The 14,891-nt window shown below is 37.5% G+C and overlaps 1 protein-coding gene and 1 long non-coding RNA gene across 3 annotated transcripts in view; one reads left to right on the top strand and one right to left on the bottom strand.

Annotated features, from left to right (window-relative positions):
- The first annotated feature begins 319 nt into the window (after positions 1-319).
- The window catches only part of LOC106094438 (transcription factor GAGA), a 70,863-nt gene continuing 56,291 nt past the window's right edge, over positions 320-14,891 (top strand). For both annotated transcript variants that reach the window (XM_059361255.1, XM_059361254.1), the window contains exon 1: positions 320-1,777. In XM_059361255.1, the coding sequence (XP_059217238.1) occupies positions 1,583-1,777 (195 nt within the window). In that variant the 5' untranslated portion in view covers positions 320-1,582. The remainder of the gene's footprint in view (positions 1,778-14,891) is intronic.
- Positions 6,178-8,124, bottom strand: LOC106092880 (uncharacterized). The gene is made up of 3 exons (XR_001222253.2): positions 7,874-8,124; positions 7,062-7,155; positions 6,178-6,915 (listed from the first exon to the last, which is right to left on the bottom strand). It is a non-coding gene; the product is annotated as an uncharacterized LOC106092880 (long non-coding RNA).

A 14,891-nucleotide genomic window follows, 5' to 3' on the forward strand; every position in this document is an offset into this window, starting at 1 on the left:
AAATGACTGTACCTCTTTTGGTCATAATCGAGCTGCCGTCGCGCTGCTACTATAAATGAGTGTTGTATGTGTGAGTTCATGAAGAGCGTCGGCCATCTTGCTCCCATTCGAAGCAAAAACAAAACACAATGCCAACACAATTTACAAATATGCCCTCTTCGGATTCTTATGGGAAGCAACAACAACAATAGCAACATGCGCATAGCCACAGGCATACCACTATGTGGCTACACAAAATGTGTAGTAGCTGCATTGATGGTAGTGAGTTTCTGTATCACAGACTTTTCAGGGAATTTTCAAATAACCCTCATTTAGTAGACATCTTTCAACGTTAGCGAGAAGTAGGTGAGCGCGTCGGATAATTTTCTCAAAAATACAACAACAACTAAAGAGTAGAAGAAAATAGAAGAGTGTGATGTGTTAAGGAGTGTGTTTGCTCATGTATGCTACTCATGAGAATAAAAATGAATAAAACATTTAAACTTGATAATCAGAAAAAAGCGGGAAATCTCTAAAAACTAATAAAAGAGAAACTAAAACAAGATTTATCATTTTCAAACGAAAATATTCGGGACAAAAAACAAAAAGCCTGCCAATAGGACTGGGCTTAAAAAAAGAAGTATATTTTTGGTTGCAGTTTGAATAATAAATAGTTCAACTCATAATTCCAATTGTTATGTTGCGAAAACTAAAGAAACGATTTTTTCATAGCCCTCTATACATTGTTTAACCAAAAATCGTATATGCATTAAAATTTATACATACATATATAGATATGTGTACACATATACATTTTTTTAAGTTCATGATTTTTTCACGACGTCAATGCGCAATACATCAGTGAAAAAATTAAAAAAAAAAAACTTGATCGTCGTCGTTTGGCTCGCAAGTGCTAGCAGCTTGTTGGCGGCCCCAACTTCCCCCCACACTAAAAAGCACGAAACACATGCACTCTCCTTTTCTCTTTCTCTCTTTTTTGATTTGCTCCCATCGCAGCCAGTAACTTTGTATGACAGCATGAGAGCGAGAGAGAAAGCCACAGAGCAGTCTCATCATCCTCAAAATAATAATTTCCCCTCTTTTTGTGCTTCTTCTTCAATCTCTATTTGTGTCTGCGCTTATTTACAGTTTCATTTCACAAATTTTATTGTGAGTGTATGAATAAACACTGAGTTAGAGCGCAGCAATGCGTTGTTAAATAAAAAAGAAAAAAAAATTGAACTGAACAATATATATAATTTAAAGAAATTACTCAACAGAAATAATTAAAAAAAATATATATGAACATTTAAAGTGCAGTGTTAAGAAAAATACTACATCTGGATGAATTACATCGCAAAAATTTTAACATCGTTGACCCCTCACCACCCCAATCATTAGACGACTACAAGAAGGGACAGTGAGCCACGTTTGGTGGAAATAATAAACATTTAGCAAAGCCCTCCCCCCAAATAAAGTGCATAGAATAATTTGTGTTGGGTAATTTAAATTCGCCGCCACCATTACCCACTATTACCACCCAATTCAGCAACAGCAACAGCCCTTGGAGGACGTTTGTGCTGTTGGTGAATCGGTGGACTCCATGATGGCTTTGCCCATGAATTCTCTATATTCCCTGACGTGGGGAGACTACGGCACGTCACTGGTCTCGGCCATACAGCTGCTGCGTTGTCACGGCGATTTGGTCGATTGTACATTGGCAGCCGGTGGACGCAGTTTTCCGGCCCATAAAATAGTGCTGTGTGCCGCATCACCCTTTTTGCTGGACTTGTTGAAGGTAAGTTGAACTTTAATATAGAAATTTCCAATTAGAGCCTCCATAGATATTTTATTTTACTTTTTTCCAAAGTATGATTTTATGCAGATTTAGTAGATTAAACAACGAATTGCGCTCTTAATGACATAACTGAAAATTGTAGACTTCTATGATATAGTTATTGTGTTGCCCAAAAAAGTAAAATCCCCTATGCGAATTTAGGCAATTTAGTCATTTAGACGCATTGTTGTTGTTGTTGTTGTAGCAGCGTGTTATACAATGAGGCGGCAGCCCTTGCCGATGAAGAACTCCATCGGGTCAATCTGGTAGGTACAACCGGCTGCCATGGGATTGTTGTTGTTGTAGCAGAGTGTTGTGTTCTAAAGGGTGATTTTTTTGAGGTTAGGATTTTCATGCATTAGTATTTGACAGATCACGTGGGATTTCAGACATGGTGTCAAAGAGAAAGATGCTCAGTATGCTTTGACATTTCATCATGAATAGACTTACTAACGAGCAACGCTTGCAAATCATTGAATTTTATTACCAAAATCAGTGTTCGGTTCAAAAAAATCACCCTTTATCTTTCGTCTGCTTGATTTTGTTGAGTATCCAGATCAAGGAACTCTGCAACTAAGATGGAGTGCGTCCAGAGGGATCTGGCTCTGGGTCGAGTGAGTCTGGCTGGCAATTGAACAGTTGACGTGTCCCTGGTCACAATCCGGACATACTTACATCCTGCACGTCGGCATCAATCCTTGCTCTATAGTAGTTGAGAGGGCTGTATCTGCCGGATCGTAATTGGGCCGGAACTACTATGGTTTGCCCGTTTACCCGATAGCTATTGCGGTTGTTGTTGTTGTTGTAGCAGTGTATTGTACACCGAGGCGACAGCCCTTGCCGTTGAAAGACTTTATCGGGTCAATCCGGTACGTACAACCGGCTGCCATGGGATTGCGGTGATCTGCATGAATATTGTCTAGACCCTCTTGATATGCTGCTTGATCCAGAGGTTCTCTTGTATCGCTGAACCTCACGCTCTAGATCATGTTGTTTTTGCAGCAGTGTGATGTACACTGAGGCGGCAGCCCTTGCCGATAAAGGACTCCATCGGGTCAATCCTGTACGTACAATCTTGCCATAGGATTTCATTGACGGATTAAGTTTTGGTGCTGTCTAAAACGGGAGATCTATGCGAATGTAGGCAATTCAGTCAAAAGGATAGAAGCCCAAAAGACAATATTTAGCCCACTGAAAGGGGACGTCGTTTTTATAGACGACGTTGTTGTTGTGCCACCTCTTGGTGAATAAGTTTCATAGGTATAACTAATACGACGTTTACCGATGTCGAGATATCCAGGTGAATGTAATGCATACACCCTGATACATATGCGTCTATATACGCGTCTTTTAGAATTTACATTCGGTGAATTGTAAGCTCTTCTGACATTGATGCATCTATTTATATATTTCAAAGTAGGTTTTATTGGAATTGCCATTCAAAGCTCAATTTTAACTTCAAATGACACGAATTTAACTTTAAGATTGAATAGTTGGTATGTGAACTCTAACACCCCACACCACCAAATACTGCCGAGATAGGTCCATAAGAAGATATAGCCTCCAAATAATCCTATCTGCCGGTCAGACTTCTTGAGTTGTTGTTGTATCAGTATCTAGTGCCTAATCCATTGTATTTGTCTGCTGGATTCTCTGCTAAGTTGGGATGCATTCAGATTTGGTTCTAAGTCGAGCAGGATTGGAATGGAAGCTAAACCGATGACGTGTGATCTGAACATAAATCCAACACATTGACATCAATCCCAGCTCTGTAAGATTTGAGGCGGCGAATTTGGCGGCGTATAATTGAGCCAAAACTATTCCGGTTGCCGTGGTAAGCCAACTTCTTCAGTTGCAATAGGATGATGGTCATTCTCCAAGGACTGCGTTCACTTGGTAGCTGTTCCCCGCTTCTTCTACCGTGACTGCCAGAATACTTTTCAGACCTGAAACGTCGCCTGATCTAGAGGTTCTCTCTTGTAGCGCTGAACCTTACGTTATAGATCATGTAAATGTACCCTCTGGGCGATGGATGCCTATCTACAAGATGCTTATTGGGACGGTCTCTGCTAGGGCAGCCCAGTTGATTCTGCTTAGAGAACATATAGTTGAGCTCTCGCACTGGTAGGATCTTTGATTCCTTTGCTCTCAGTGTCGCTCAGCTGCCGAGTCCACATCGGAGCTGCATAGTTAATCACTGACCGACTAAATACTTCGAATGTAGTCAACAAGATTTCTTTACCAGCACCGAAGTGCTGACTGCGATTTGAGGACCTTCTTTCTCCAATGACTTTGTCATACATTGCAGTGGTATACGCGGAAGTTTTATAAGGGCTGTCAAATGTGACATCAAGTATTTTGGGATAGTTGGTGGCCGTAATTTTTACGGTTTTGCTGACGACGAAGTGAAAAGTGTGGCTGAAGATTTGGTGGCGGATATCTTCAAATTTCTGGCAGCGAAATAAACCGTCTAGTTCGGCAAGGTAGAGGTTCAAGCTAGAGTTGGGTAGTTCCGAATGGAACTAGTTCAATGGAACTTATCCAATTAAGGGACTGCTGGAACTAGTTCCATCTCTTTCCTTCTTATAGTTACATAGTTCCTTTTTTTTTTGCACGTACACTTTTCTTTTGCTCCCTTTTGTTAATTTGTAGACCAGCTGATTGATATGCCATATTTTTCAGCTTCATACAACAACTGCGTCAAAACGCAGTTGTTGTATGAAGCGTCAAATTTTTTAAATGGACAACAACTGTGTACGTTATGATTTAGGTGAAAGGAAACTAAATTATTTGTGGCAGCCATATTAAATGAGTGTAGTGGAACAAATATAGAAACGTGGTGGCATCCAAAGTGGGTGAGGTGCCCTCTTTGGTGGCATCCACATATTTTTTTTTACTGTCAATAAATCTAAATTGTTTTGATGCGCTTTGTTTAAAATAAAGTACAAAAATGAATTTTAAATTCAATTACATATACAGTCAGAATGTCTATATGTACATTTAAAAACACTCATTTTAAGGTTCAAAACAAAATTCAAAGCTCTTTTTTTGTTTTGTATAAAGCAATCAAAAAAGGGGATGAAAAGGAGCCAAGGAACTAAGAAAAGGAACTAGTTCCTTTTGTGGAACGGAACTTAAAGGAGTAATCACCAAAAGGAACTAAAATGCCCATCTCTAATATAACCTCACGCAGACGTATTTAAAGTGGGGGCGCGAAAACACGATATTGGGTTGCCCAAAAAGTAATTGCGGATTTTTCATATAGTCGGCGTTGACAAATTTTTTCACAACTTGTGACTCTGTAATTGCATTCTTTCTTCTGTCAGTTATCCGCTGTTACTTTTAGCTTGCTTTAGAAAAAAGTGTAAAAAAGGTATATTTGATTAAAGTTCATTCTAAGTTTTATTAAAAATGCATTTACTTTCCTTTAAAAAATCCGCAATTAGCGGGATTAGTCTGCCGATAGGGAAATATAAGAGTGCTCAGGGACAGGTTGAGGATCTGTGTCATGCACTTGTCTTCAGAGATTTCGTCTGGGTCCACCGCCTTGGACGATATGGCGCTGCGGATAATGTTGTGTGATGGTTTGTCATTGGCTTGCAGACCACGAAAAGACGAATGGATCCCCTCCTTGCCTGGTCACTCTCGGGATGCTCAATAAATTGATCTGTTACGACGAAAAAGTGATTTAGGTTCTGTCATCATCTTGCAGAGGTTTGAAAGCGATTGAACGTTAATGATGTTTCGGAATTTCTTCTCAGCAATACGTACATCTAAGGGTGGGAATAGATCACTGAAGTGGCGATTGGTTATTTATTGAAGCCGTCCCAATCGGGTTTCTTCTGTTGTTGTTGTAGCAGTGTGTTGTACACTGAGGCGGCAGCCCTTGTCGATAAAGGAATACATCGGATCAATCCGGCATGTACCACCGACTGGAATTGCCGATTTTCTTCTGGTTGAAATATGTAGGTCCGGCGTTTAAAGATTTTGAAATCGCATGGTCGGTCAATAGTAAGAATTTTTGGAAGGTGGTCCGTCCCAATGAAATGATTAACGATCCCAATGACTTGCAAGGAAACGTCATTTTCCAACTACTAGGTTATGATAACAGAGATGTCTGGCAAGATGATAATTCACCGCGCAATGATGATGCTGGGTCTATAATCTTGCCAACAGCTCTTAACCCGTCGAACTTTATTGCTATCCTCATAAATTTACAAACACGTACACTTAGGCGGCAGCATATGGTCGGTGAGTATTACACTGGGTCAATCCGGAACACAGAACCAGAACATAGATGCTATGACGTCGAATAATCGGTCAATGGATATAACTATGGGTCTGATTCCAAAGAAATTACGGGATGACATGATACATCAAATCAATTATTTATTATCGCGCAAACAAAAAGTCCAAATTAATTATTTGCTGTATGTTAATTTTTTGGTTTTATATAAAAAATCTCATGATGAAAATTTTAGATACTTTTAAACTTTATGAACGTGACAATAGCAGTAAATTTTGGGAAAAAGTGAAACCCAGAAAACACGATTTAGAGCGCACAACAAGCTGATTTCTGGCTTAGAGATGTATGTCCATAGTGGCATTAATATCCACATCCTCTTTTCAACTGAACATAATCCTGGTGGAGGTCGACTTTCATATTGCAAAACGTGGAGCTATCAATTTGCTAGGCAAAAACTATGCCCCTCTGGTCATTGCCTAGGAGATAATGCCTTAATTCGTGTTGGGCTTTGAAGTTGCATGACAGGCAACTGGGTCTCCAAAGTCAGGCGGGTGGGTGGCCTCACACCTATCCATACGTGCCACATTCTGAAAATGGTTTTTTCAAATTGGTCACTCACAGGCAATAATAAATAGTTGAGGTTTCATATAAATATCTTTACTTTGAAGTAGATTAAAAGAAGTTTCGCGAATGCAACTTGAAAGTACCGGTTTCCGAAATGAATCCGATTTTCTTTGACTGAAAAACAGATGTTGCGCGCATTTTGTGTTTGTTTGTAAACAGAGACTTTCCGTAACCTTTTATATGCTTGCGGTATCTAAACAACTTGTCATAGTTATTTTACTGTTACGCTCTGCTCTCCATTGAGATGGGGTGTCAACAAGAAAAACAAAAATGAAAATAAACATTGATTACAACAACAACGTCATTGGCAGAAGCGAAAGAAAGAGTCGTGGGTAAAAAGTCATTCATTAAAACGTTTTAGTTCTCCAAACTTACTTGTGTCTCACTTTTTTGTTGTGAACTTGTGGTGGTGGTCACCACCGACATTATTTCCTCATCTCTGGCAGACCCATCTCAGAAAAACATACCTCTGCAAAGTAGAAATCCATAGCCACAGCCACATAATGTTGACATAAAAAAAGAGAAAAGGGGAGGGAGTGTAGGAGCCCATGTATGAGAATGGTTATTTCACGTTTTTCAATTTCAAGTTTTTTATATTCATCTACTCTAGATAGCAGATTGAGTGCACCAACAACAGAGTGTACAAGTGTTGCTGTAGAGTGTAAAAATCGTTGCTAAAACCATCGTCAGTCATTCACACACTGTAAATGTACTCGCTGCCGCTCTACTCTACCAGATATGATGATGTTATTTATACACCACAAACAGCAACAACGCTTATTTATGTATGGGAAAAGAAGAAACTTAGGCAATTTTCTCGACTCCAAGAAAGATTTTTAGAGATTTCTTTTAAAGATTTCAATTGACAATTGAGGCAAATGAGGAAATGTCTCCCTGCCCAAAACACACTTACATATGTACATACACTCGCAAGAAAGAGGCTTTGGTGTGTTATTTGGTTGGGGACTCACTAGCTCTGTATCTCCGAACCAGCATTAAATTGTTGAATTGATGAGGAGGGCCTGCTTGTGCCTGCCAGCCTGTTTGAGCAAAGGAGAAAAGTGAGCGCGGAGCAGAGCATGTGTGTGTGTCATCAGAAGGTGGTTCAAGGGGAGGGGGTGGGTGTTTTATATTTAATAACAGACCAAAATCAACGTAAACACTCTTCGAAATGCGAAAATACTGACCTCAGATACCAGTACACATTCTACTATTGTTCGTTCATGCATTCATTCTCGTGGACACCACATAGAAGAGTGTAACGAAAATGAAGAGCATCCATTTATCCATCTGACCAGAGACAACTACAAACTATACTCTGACCAGTGAAGATGACTGGCTGTAGTGTTCTCCAAGTCCTACTCCCATAAACAGAGCATTCTACGGTTCAGAAAAAATCCAAAACGCCGGTCGTGGCCTAAAACACAAACATACCAGAAACTTATTTGATAATTTTTGTTTTTAAATCAGGATTATCTACATATTTGAAAAAAAAAAATTTTTCTTCACCAAAGTATAACTGAATATTTTTCTGTATACCAATGAAAATGTACATTAGCGATAACTTTATTGTGTTTCCCACTTTCTTTTCATTTGTACATTTGTTGTGTGTTGTATTTTTCCATAGCTCTCCTTCCCCAGTTTTTTAATTTCCCTTCTCTGAACGAAAAACCATTTGAAGAGTTGCTGGTTTTGTCGTATCTTATTAATTTTGCTTTTTTAGAAGAGGGTTACGTTTTGGAGGGGGTGGGGAAGAGAGAAATCACACGTAGTGGTCTCATGATCAAAACCCGTGTGTTCGAGCGAGAGGTCTTTATACACTCGTAGAAACCATTCTACAATGTTATACCCCTCTATTTTATATACAGTCAGCTAGCTATTGCTCATGCTCTATTGACATTTAGTGAAATATATACTACTCGCAAACAGCAGCACACACCATACCACCACCATTGTACGAATCAACAACTCTCCATTATGGAACTTTCTCGTTGTGGCATTTAGCACACACATACTCAGAGACTTAATGTTGATGGTATGATTATTCTGTTGTCTCGTCTGCGGCTGTACTCTGCGCTGTTTTGTTGCCAACTCATGGTTGTTGCTGCGCTCTGATGGGGTTTTTTGCGTCCTACACAGTGGGTCAATTCGAGTTGGAATTCTCTGAGCTTTATACACATTTCTCAGAGAATTGTCATCCACAACTTGCTCAGGGCTCTTGAGAACGCTTTCCCTTTAGAGATGCATTGTAGAGATTCTTGGAAGTGAAAACTCAGAGAAAAATTTAGTTTCAGATTTTTTATTTGATCTTACCATTTGTTTATATTTTCTTATTAAAAAAAAAAACAGGAATTACTTGAATTTTTACACTAATTTTTTACTATGTTCAGACCAAAGCAAAGGACTTGTTTATAATGCTATGGTACATTGACTGTTTTGCTTACGTCGTTTTTAAAAACATTTCAACCGTTTGGAAATGGCATTTTTACACTCCAATATAAATGTTATTGTTAAGTTTTTGCTTTATCTGCATAATTTTGTTTATTCTGTATTTTTTTTGGAAAATTTTTGATTTTTATTTTTTTAACATTATTCAGGGCTGTGTTTATTTAGCACAATTTAGGAATTTATTTGGGCTCACATGCTTTGAATGACTCGTTTTCGTTATAAATTGTACAGGAAAGAATAGTCGTTTTCAGATTGATTTGTAAAGAAAAGGGAAAATATCTAGCTATTGGATCCCAACGATTGTTCTACGTGTGTAAATCCTGGATAAGAAACGATAGACAAAATATTTTATTTTATTAGGGTTGACAACTGTCAAACTCCATATAACAATAAACATTCCCATACAAAAATGAGTTTATGTATATCGAAACAATTGCCAAAAATGCGAAGCAAATGTCAAAATCAGCCGTTTGATAAATTGCTTTCGAGTTAGAATTTTTTAGCAAAAAACAAGTAAAATATAAAATTGCACAAGTTTTAGCATTTAAGAGCTAACTACGGATTCTTTGACAAAAGTAATGGGTCAAAGAGGTTTGTCTATAACATTTTACGGACCTCTCACCAAAGAATACTTCTACAATTTTTTATACAAATAAGAGCTTCTATTGGCTTTATATCAAGAGGTAGTTTTACAATGTTGGGATCCTACTCAGCCGCTAAAAATGTAAAAGCCAATGGATGACTTCATTTAAGAAAATCATACAATAATTGCACAATTGTAGAAACGAATTGGTAGTAGATTTGGAGAAACCACGATATGGCAATCCCAAAATTATTACCATGTGAAAATAAAAACATTGTTTTGGCGAAAAATTGAATTCGACATACACAAACCGAAAAATATTCGATTTCGAACGATTGTGATTTGTTCGTCTAGACTATTGTTCGGCGTCCACAAACAGGCTATTATTAATCTTTGTGTAGTACAAAGGCAGGATTTTGTTGGTATAAAAAATCTTTTGTTTTAAAAAAAGGACATATTATTTAATTTTTTCACAACTATTCCGAATGCTGAACTGAACAAAAAAGTAACCGTGAAAATCATGTGTTTTTAAAGTGGGGTCATGCGTACAGCTGACTAATTTTTTTTCATTTTTGTTTTGATTTTGCAACAAATCTAAATGTCAAATGCTTGTTAACACAGATATTTTTCTAAGATTTTTTAACAATGTTTTATTTGACATGATATTCCATACATAAGCAACAAAACAGAATAATAATGATGAAAATACAACTTTAAAACCCATCTGAAGAAGATTAATTGTAAAACAACGTTTATATCTAAAAACTACTTGCATTTGCCAATCAACGTAGATTCGTTGGGGGTAGATTTTTGTTGCGCTAATGACGCTACCTCTTAATTGTACTATGGTAACAGCTTTTAGATGGCACATGCCATTTTACCTTATTTTGACCGACCTTAATGCAAAATGCTGTTTCACGATATCAATAGCTTTTCGCTGTTTAGTTGAAATACAAACTTTGCGCCGATATATATAGGTATGTAACAATTAAATGAGCCCCTATATTGCCAATAACACATGTATTCAATATATGTAATATAATATTTTTTGATTTTTAGCCACATTCTTCATGTTGTATTTTGTTTTTTAAAATTTTTCAAATTGGTTCAATTCTTTCGCTCCACTGTTCAAATCATACTATAAGAAATAATAATAAAAACAATAAAAAGTCTCTGCAGCCCTCTCGTGCTCTGTTACGAAAAAAATAAATAATGTTTAGTTGCGGGGTAGGGAAAGAGATATAATTTTTCAACCTTTACAACACATGAGATAGAATGAGAGCAGCTTGTAGCCTACAACTAATCGAAAGAGAGAAAGAACGGGAGAATGAGATGTGAATATAACAACGAAGGCCATTTGAAAGTATTGTGTATTGTATATTTGTATACATGTATTGTATACCTGATGACGTTACACTCTATTCGGTAATACTGTCAGCGCCAACGACAAGCTATTGAAGGTCTCTTTCTGTCTCTATATACGCGAAAAAGAGGGGCAAGAGCAAGGCGAAAAATCTCGTCTCTGTACTGTGTTTTTTATACATATCTCCTCACACTTAGCAGTTGTTTTTTTTTTGTAATTTCTCTGATTTTATTCTATACTCCCACACATTGTGTTACTGTGAGATTTCAAAGGAATTCTGTGTATGAGAGATTCTATATAAAGAAGAATAGCATCCCACGATGTTTAGTTAGATGTGTTTAGCTAGCACCTCACATAGCATATGGTTGCATATTCCATTTAAATCTTGTGAGGAATTCTTGTTGAATTTAAAGAAGCTTTTCACATTTAAAATCAAAAACATTTTCTTGGAGTTAAAGAAAATACATTTGTAGCAATATGTTGTAATAAGTAAATAAAAAGAAAAGTTAGACTTTCGATTTTTTGTCATATTGTTAACACATACATATTTCCTAGTTTTGATGCAGTAAAAATATTGATTACAAATACATATAGGTATTAAAAAATCAATTTACCTTTTCGCAAGTTTTTGAATAATCTGAGAAATAGATATGTATGACGATTATGGAGTTAGATTACTGGCTGATATCAAAAGAATATCCTAACTACGTGGCAATGCGGTGTATTTAATCTTAAAAATTTTTCCTTATTTTAAAAAATAGTTATTACAATATTATGGAGGTGGAATACCTAACTACTATTAAAAGAATGTTTGGGTGTTTTAATGTTCCCCACTATATTTGTAGGGGAAATAGTTTTATGTCAACTTTTATAGAAAGGAATATAGCCATCAGTGGAATATATTGATTTCATATATATATCATTATTACTTGACAAAACGTTTTTTTGTTATTCAATAAAATGATATCCTAACAGCTGGACAATGCGTTACTAACCTAATAAATTTTTATTTTATTTTTTTTATTTTAATGTATTGTTAGACTTGATTCTTTTTATCCTTTGCCTGGTTTTTTTATAAGTCACTTTTTGTAAACAATAAGGCGTAAGCAGAGAATAGCACTAATCCCAAAAAACGAAATGTAAACAGAGAATTTTTGATGGCTTGATGATGCCACCGCCACCATCAACAACAAAAATAACTCTCAAACAATAGCCACAACAGTATTTTTATAGCCCCAGCTCATTGCGTTTGGGAGCATAAAAAACAAAATCTAATTTAAATATTGCAACCTTTGCTCATTGTGAGAGGTTGATGGAGTACTTCTTATCAGAATGAAGAGTGTATTTGTCACTATTCTCAGCCTACCCTTTTTACTCTATGAAAAAAATGAGCATTCTTTTATAGGGGTATACACGCACGGCAAAGCGTTGAGCAAACACCCTCAGAACATATTTCCCAAACAACTTCTCTGACAATATCCTTATACCTGTGTTTTGAAAGAGAGAGGGAGGATTTGTAAAAGGCCAATAATATAAGTATACTCTTCCTTTAAAACTTAAACTCCATGGTGATACAACCAACATGTTTTTTGTTATGAGAGTTGAATGTGTGTGTTGTCTGTTTTATGCTCCTTCCAACCAACTGCGTACAAAGCCTTGTGTTGTGCTCCCACTCTTCTCTCTTGGGTCCCTTTGACATTGTAAATTTATTTTTTTTTTTAATTTGGTTTGTCTCATTACTTCTCTACTCTTGAGCATTTGATGTGAAAGTCTCACAAGTGCTCAGACAATGCGGTCTACACTCAATGACTGACCTTTGCTTATACATACGTATCTTCTCTGAGTGTTGTGTGTGAAAATCGCTTTGTAAATGTATTTTTGTTTTGTAATTCTTTTGTTTAGTACTATGTAGCATTTGCTTTTCTCCGATACTACAGTTAATTGACGTTGTTCTGCATGATTTTGAACCTTTCATGGCGGCTTTTTTTTTGTTGTGTTTTGGAGAAGTTCGCTATTGAGACTCAATCAGTAGTGTAACCAAAATAAAGAAAAAAATATATATATTAAGACGTTGAACTTTCAATAAGAAGTGTTCATAATGGATACAGAAAGGAAATGTTAGCGAAATGATTACATACCACCTAAGGGCAATAGGAATTGTGTTAGGACTGCCAATTCACATGAAAGCTGTAAAATTTGCGAAATTTCCCATGAACATTCCTTAAAGGAATAGCGAGTAAACTTCCTACGTATCAATGAGTACTGTCAGATTCAAGTTTAGGCTCAATGATGAGGGACCACTCTATTTTTATGATGTTCTCGCCAAGATCCAAAACCAAAGGTGGCCAGCGCTCGTCAAGCTCCTGTCCAAAGGACCAATCGCCGCGATTAAAGGTTGGCCATTGGCTATTTAAAGGCGCCACTCGCCTTGTCACATCGATCTCTCACTGAGACTTTTCGCTCGATACCGCTGATTGTACGCGACTGCTGTTGCAGCTACTTCGTATAAGGCATTCCACTAACCGCAACCTATGGACGCGTCCGGTAGCTCGCAGCTAAGTTTCTCGTGACAGCAATGACCACCACACAGATCGGACCTCAATGTTCCGGCCTGTGTGGTTCTCACAGCTATCCCGTGCCGGGTTTGAAATCCATAAAATCCCTCCGTTCAAGCTCCCAGCGGCAGAGTCCTGGGACCCTGATATTGCCATCTGGAAGATCTTGCTACACAGATGGATCAAAGCTAGAGGACAGAATGGGCCTAGGAGTTAACATGGAAACCCAGGCGCTGAGATCTGTTTTAGACTGCCTGAGGTAATATGGTATAACAGGAAACAAAGGACTACAAGCTCACTAATGCAAAATCTGTGCGGCAAGTTATAGCATGTGAGGAAACTGAAGAGAAGTTGGAGCATTTCCTATGCCATTGCCCGGCTTTCGTTGCTAACAGACATCAGTACTTACGTGGGACTCAATACCAGACATGAACCAACTTAGGGGCGTGGTATGGAATAAATTAGGGATTTTGTAAGTAGAAACTAATTTCTGACTTCGATTTTCTTTTTCGACTTTACTTTTTAGTATTTAGAGCGCACAAGAAGCCGATTACTGGCTTAGGTATATGTAAGCTTTACCGTTGTGCTACTTTAGTATCAAATTTGACAATTTTTTTTTGGACAATGCCATTTGTGTGCCACTTTATTATTTTGATACTAAATGCCATACTTATAACATATTTGCGCCACTTTTCCAACTATTTGTGCCACTTGTTTTAAAATACAACTATGTAGCGATTATCTATTGTTTGTCGTCCAACAAATCGCATAGGTCTGTTCGGGTACATTTCCAGTAAAAATTTACTTTCTTTAAAATATTTGCAACGAAAAGTACGTGAATGACTTCCAGTGAAAATTTGCAGAAAAACAGCTGATCTTTGTTTTGGTTAGTTTTTGCTTATTTGCTTACTTGGAAAACAATTTTTTTTTAAATAAAAAATGCTGGCGATACTTATAAGGTATCTTCCTTAGATAAACGTCAATGTATTAAGCCGTGAGTGAAAAGGCTGGAAAGGGAGACATTCCTATTTCTGTGATCTCCATGCTGCTGGAAAGCGTTCACAAATAACCGTGCAATGCCATGGCAGCCTGTTGTACGTACCGCATTGGCCCGATGGACTCTTTCAGTGTACAACACACTGCTACAAAAACAACAACCATGCACGAAGCTACGAATGTCATTCGTGGCGCCAAGTTGCGCAAGGCGCTGGTTCCAAACAGAATCTCTACACTGATGCTGAAGAATCTGGATCTGC

Source organism: Stomoxys calcitrans, chromosome 1 (genome assembly GCF_963082655.1).
Source record: "Stomoxys calcitrans chromosome 1, idStoCalc2.1, whole genome shotgun sequence".
Classification (NCBI taxonomy): Eukaryota; Metazoa; Arthropoda; class Insecta; order Diptera; family Muscidae; genus Stomoxys; species Stomoxys calcitrans.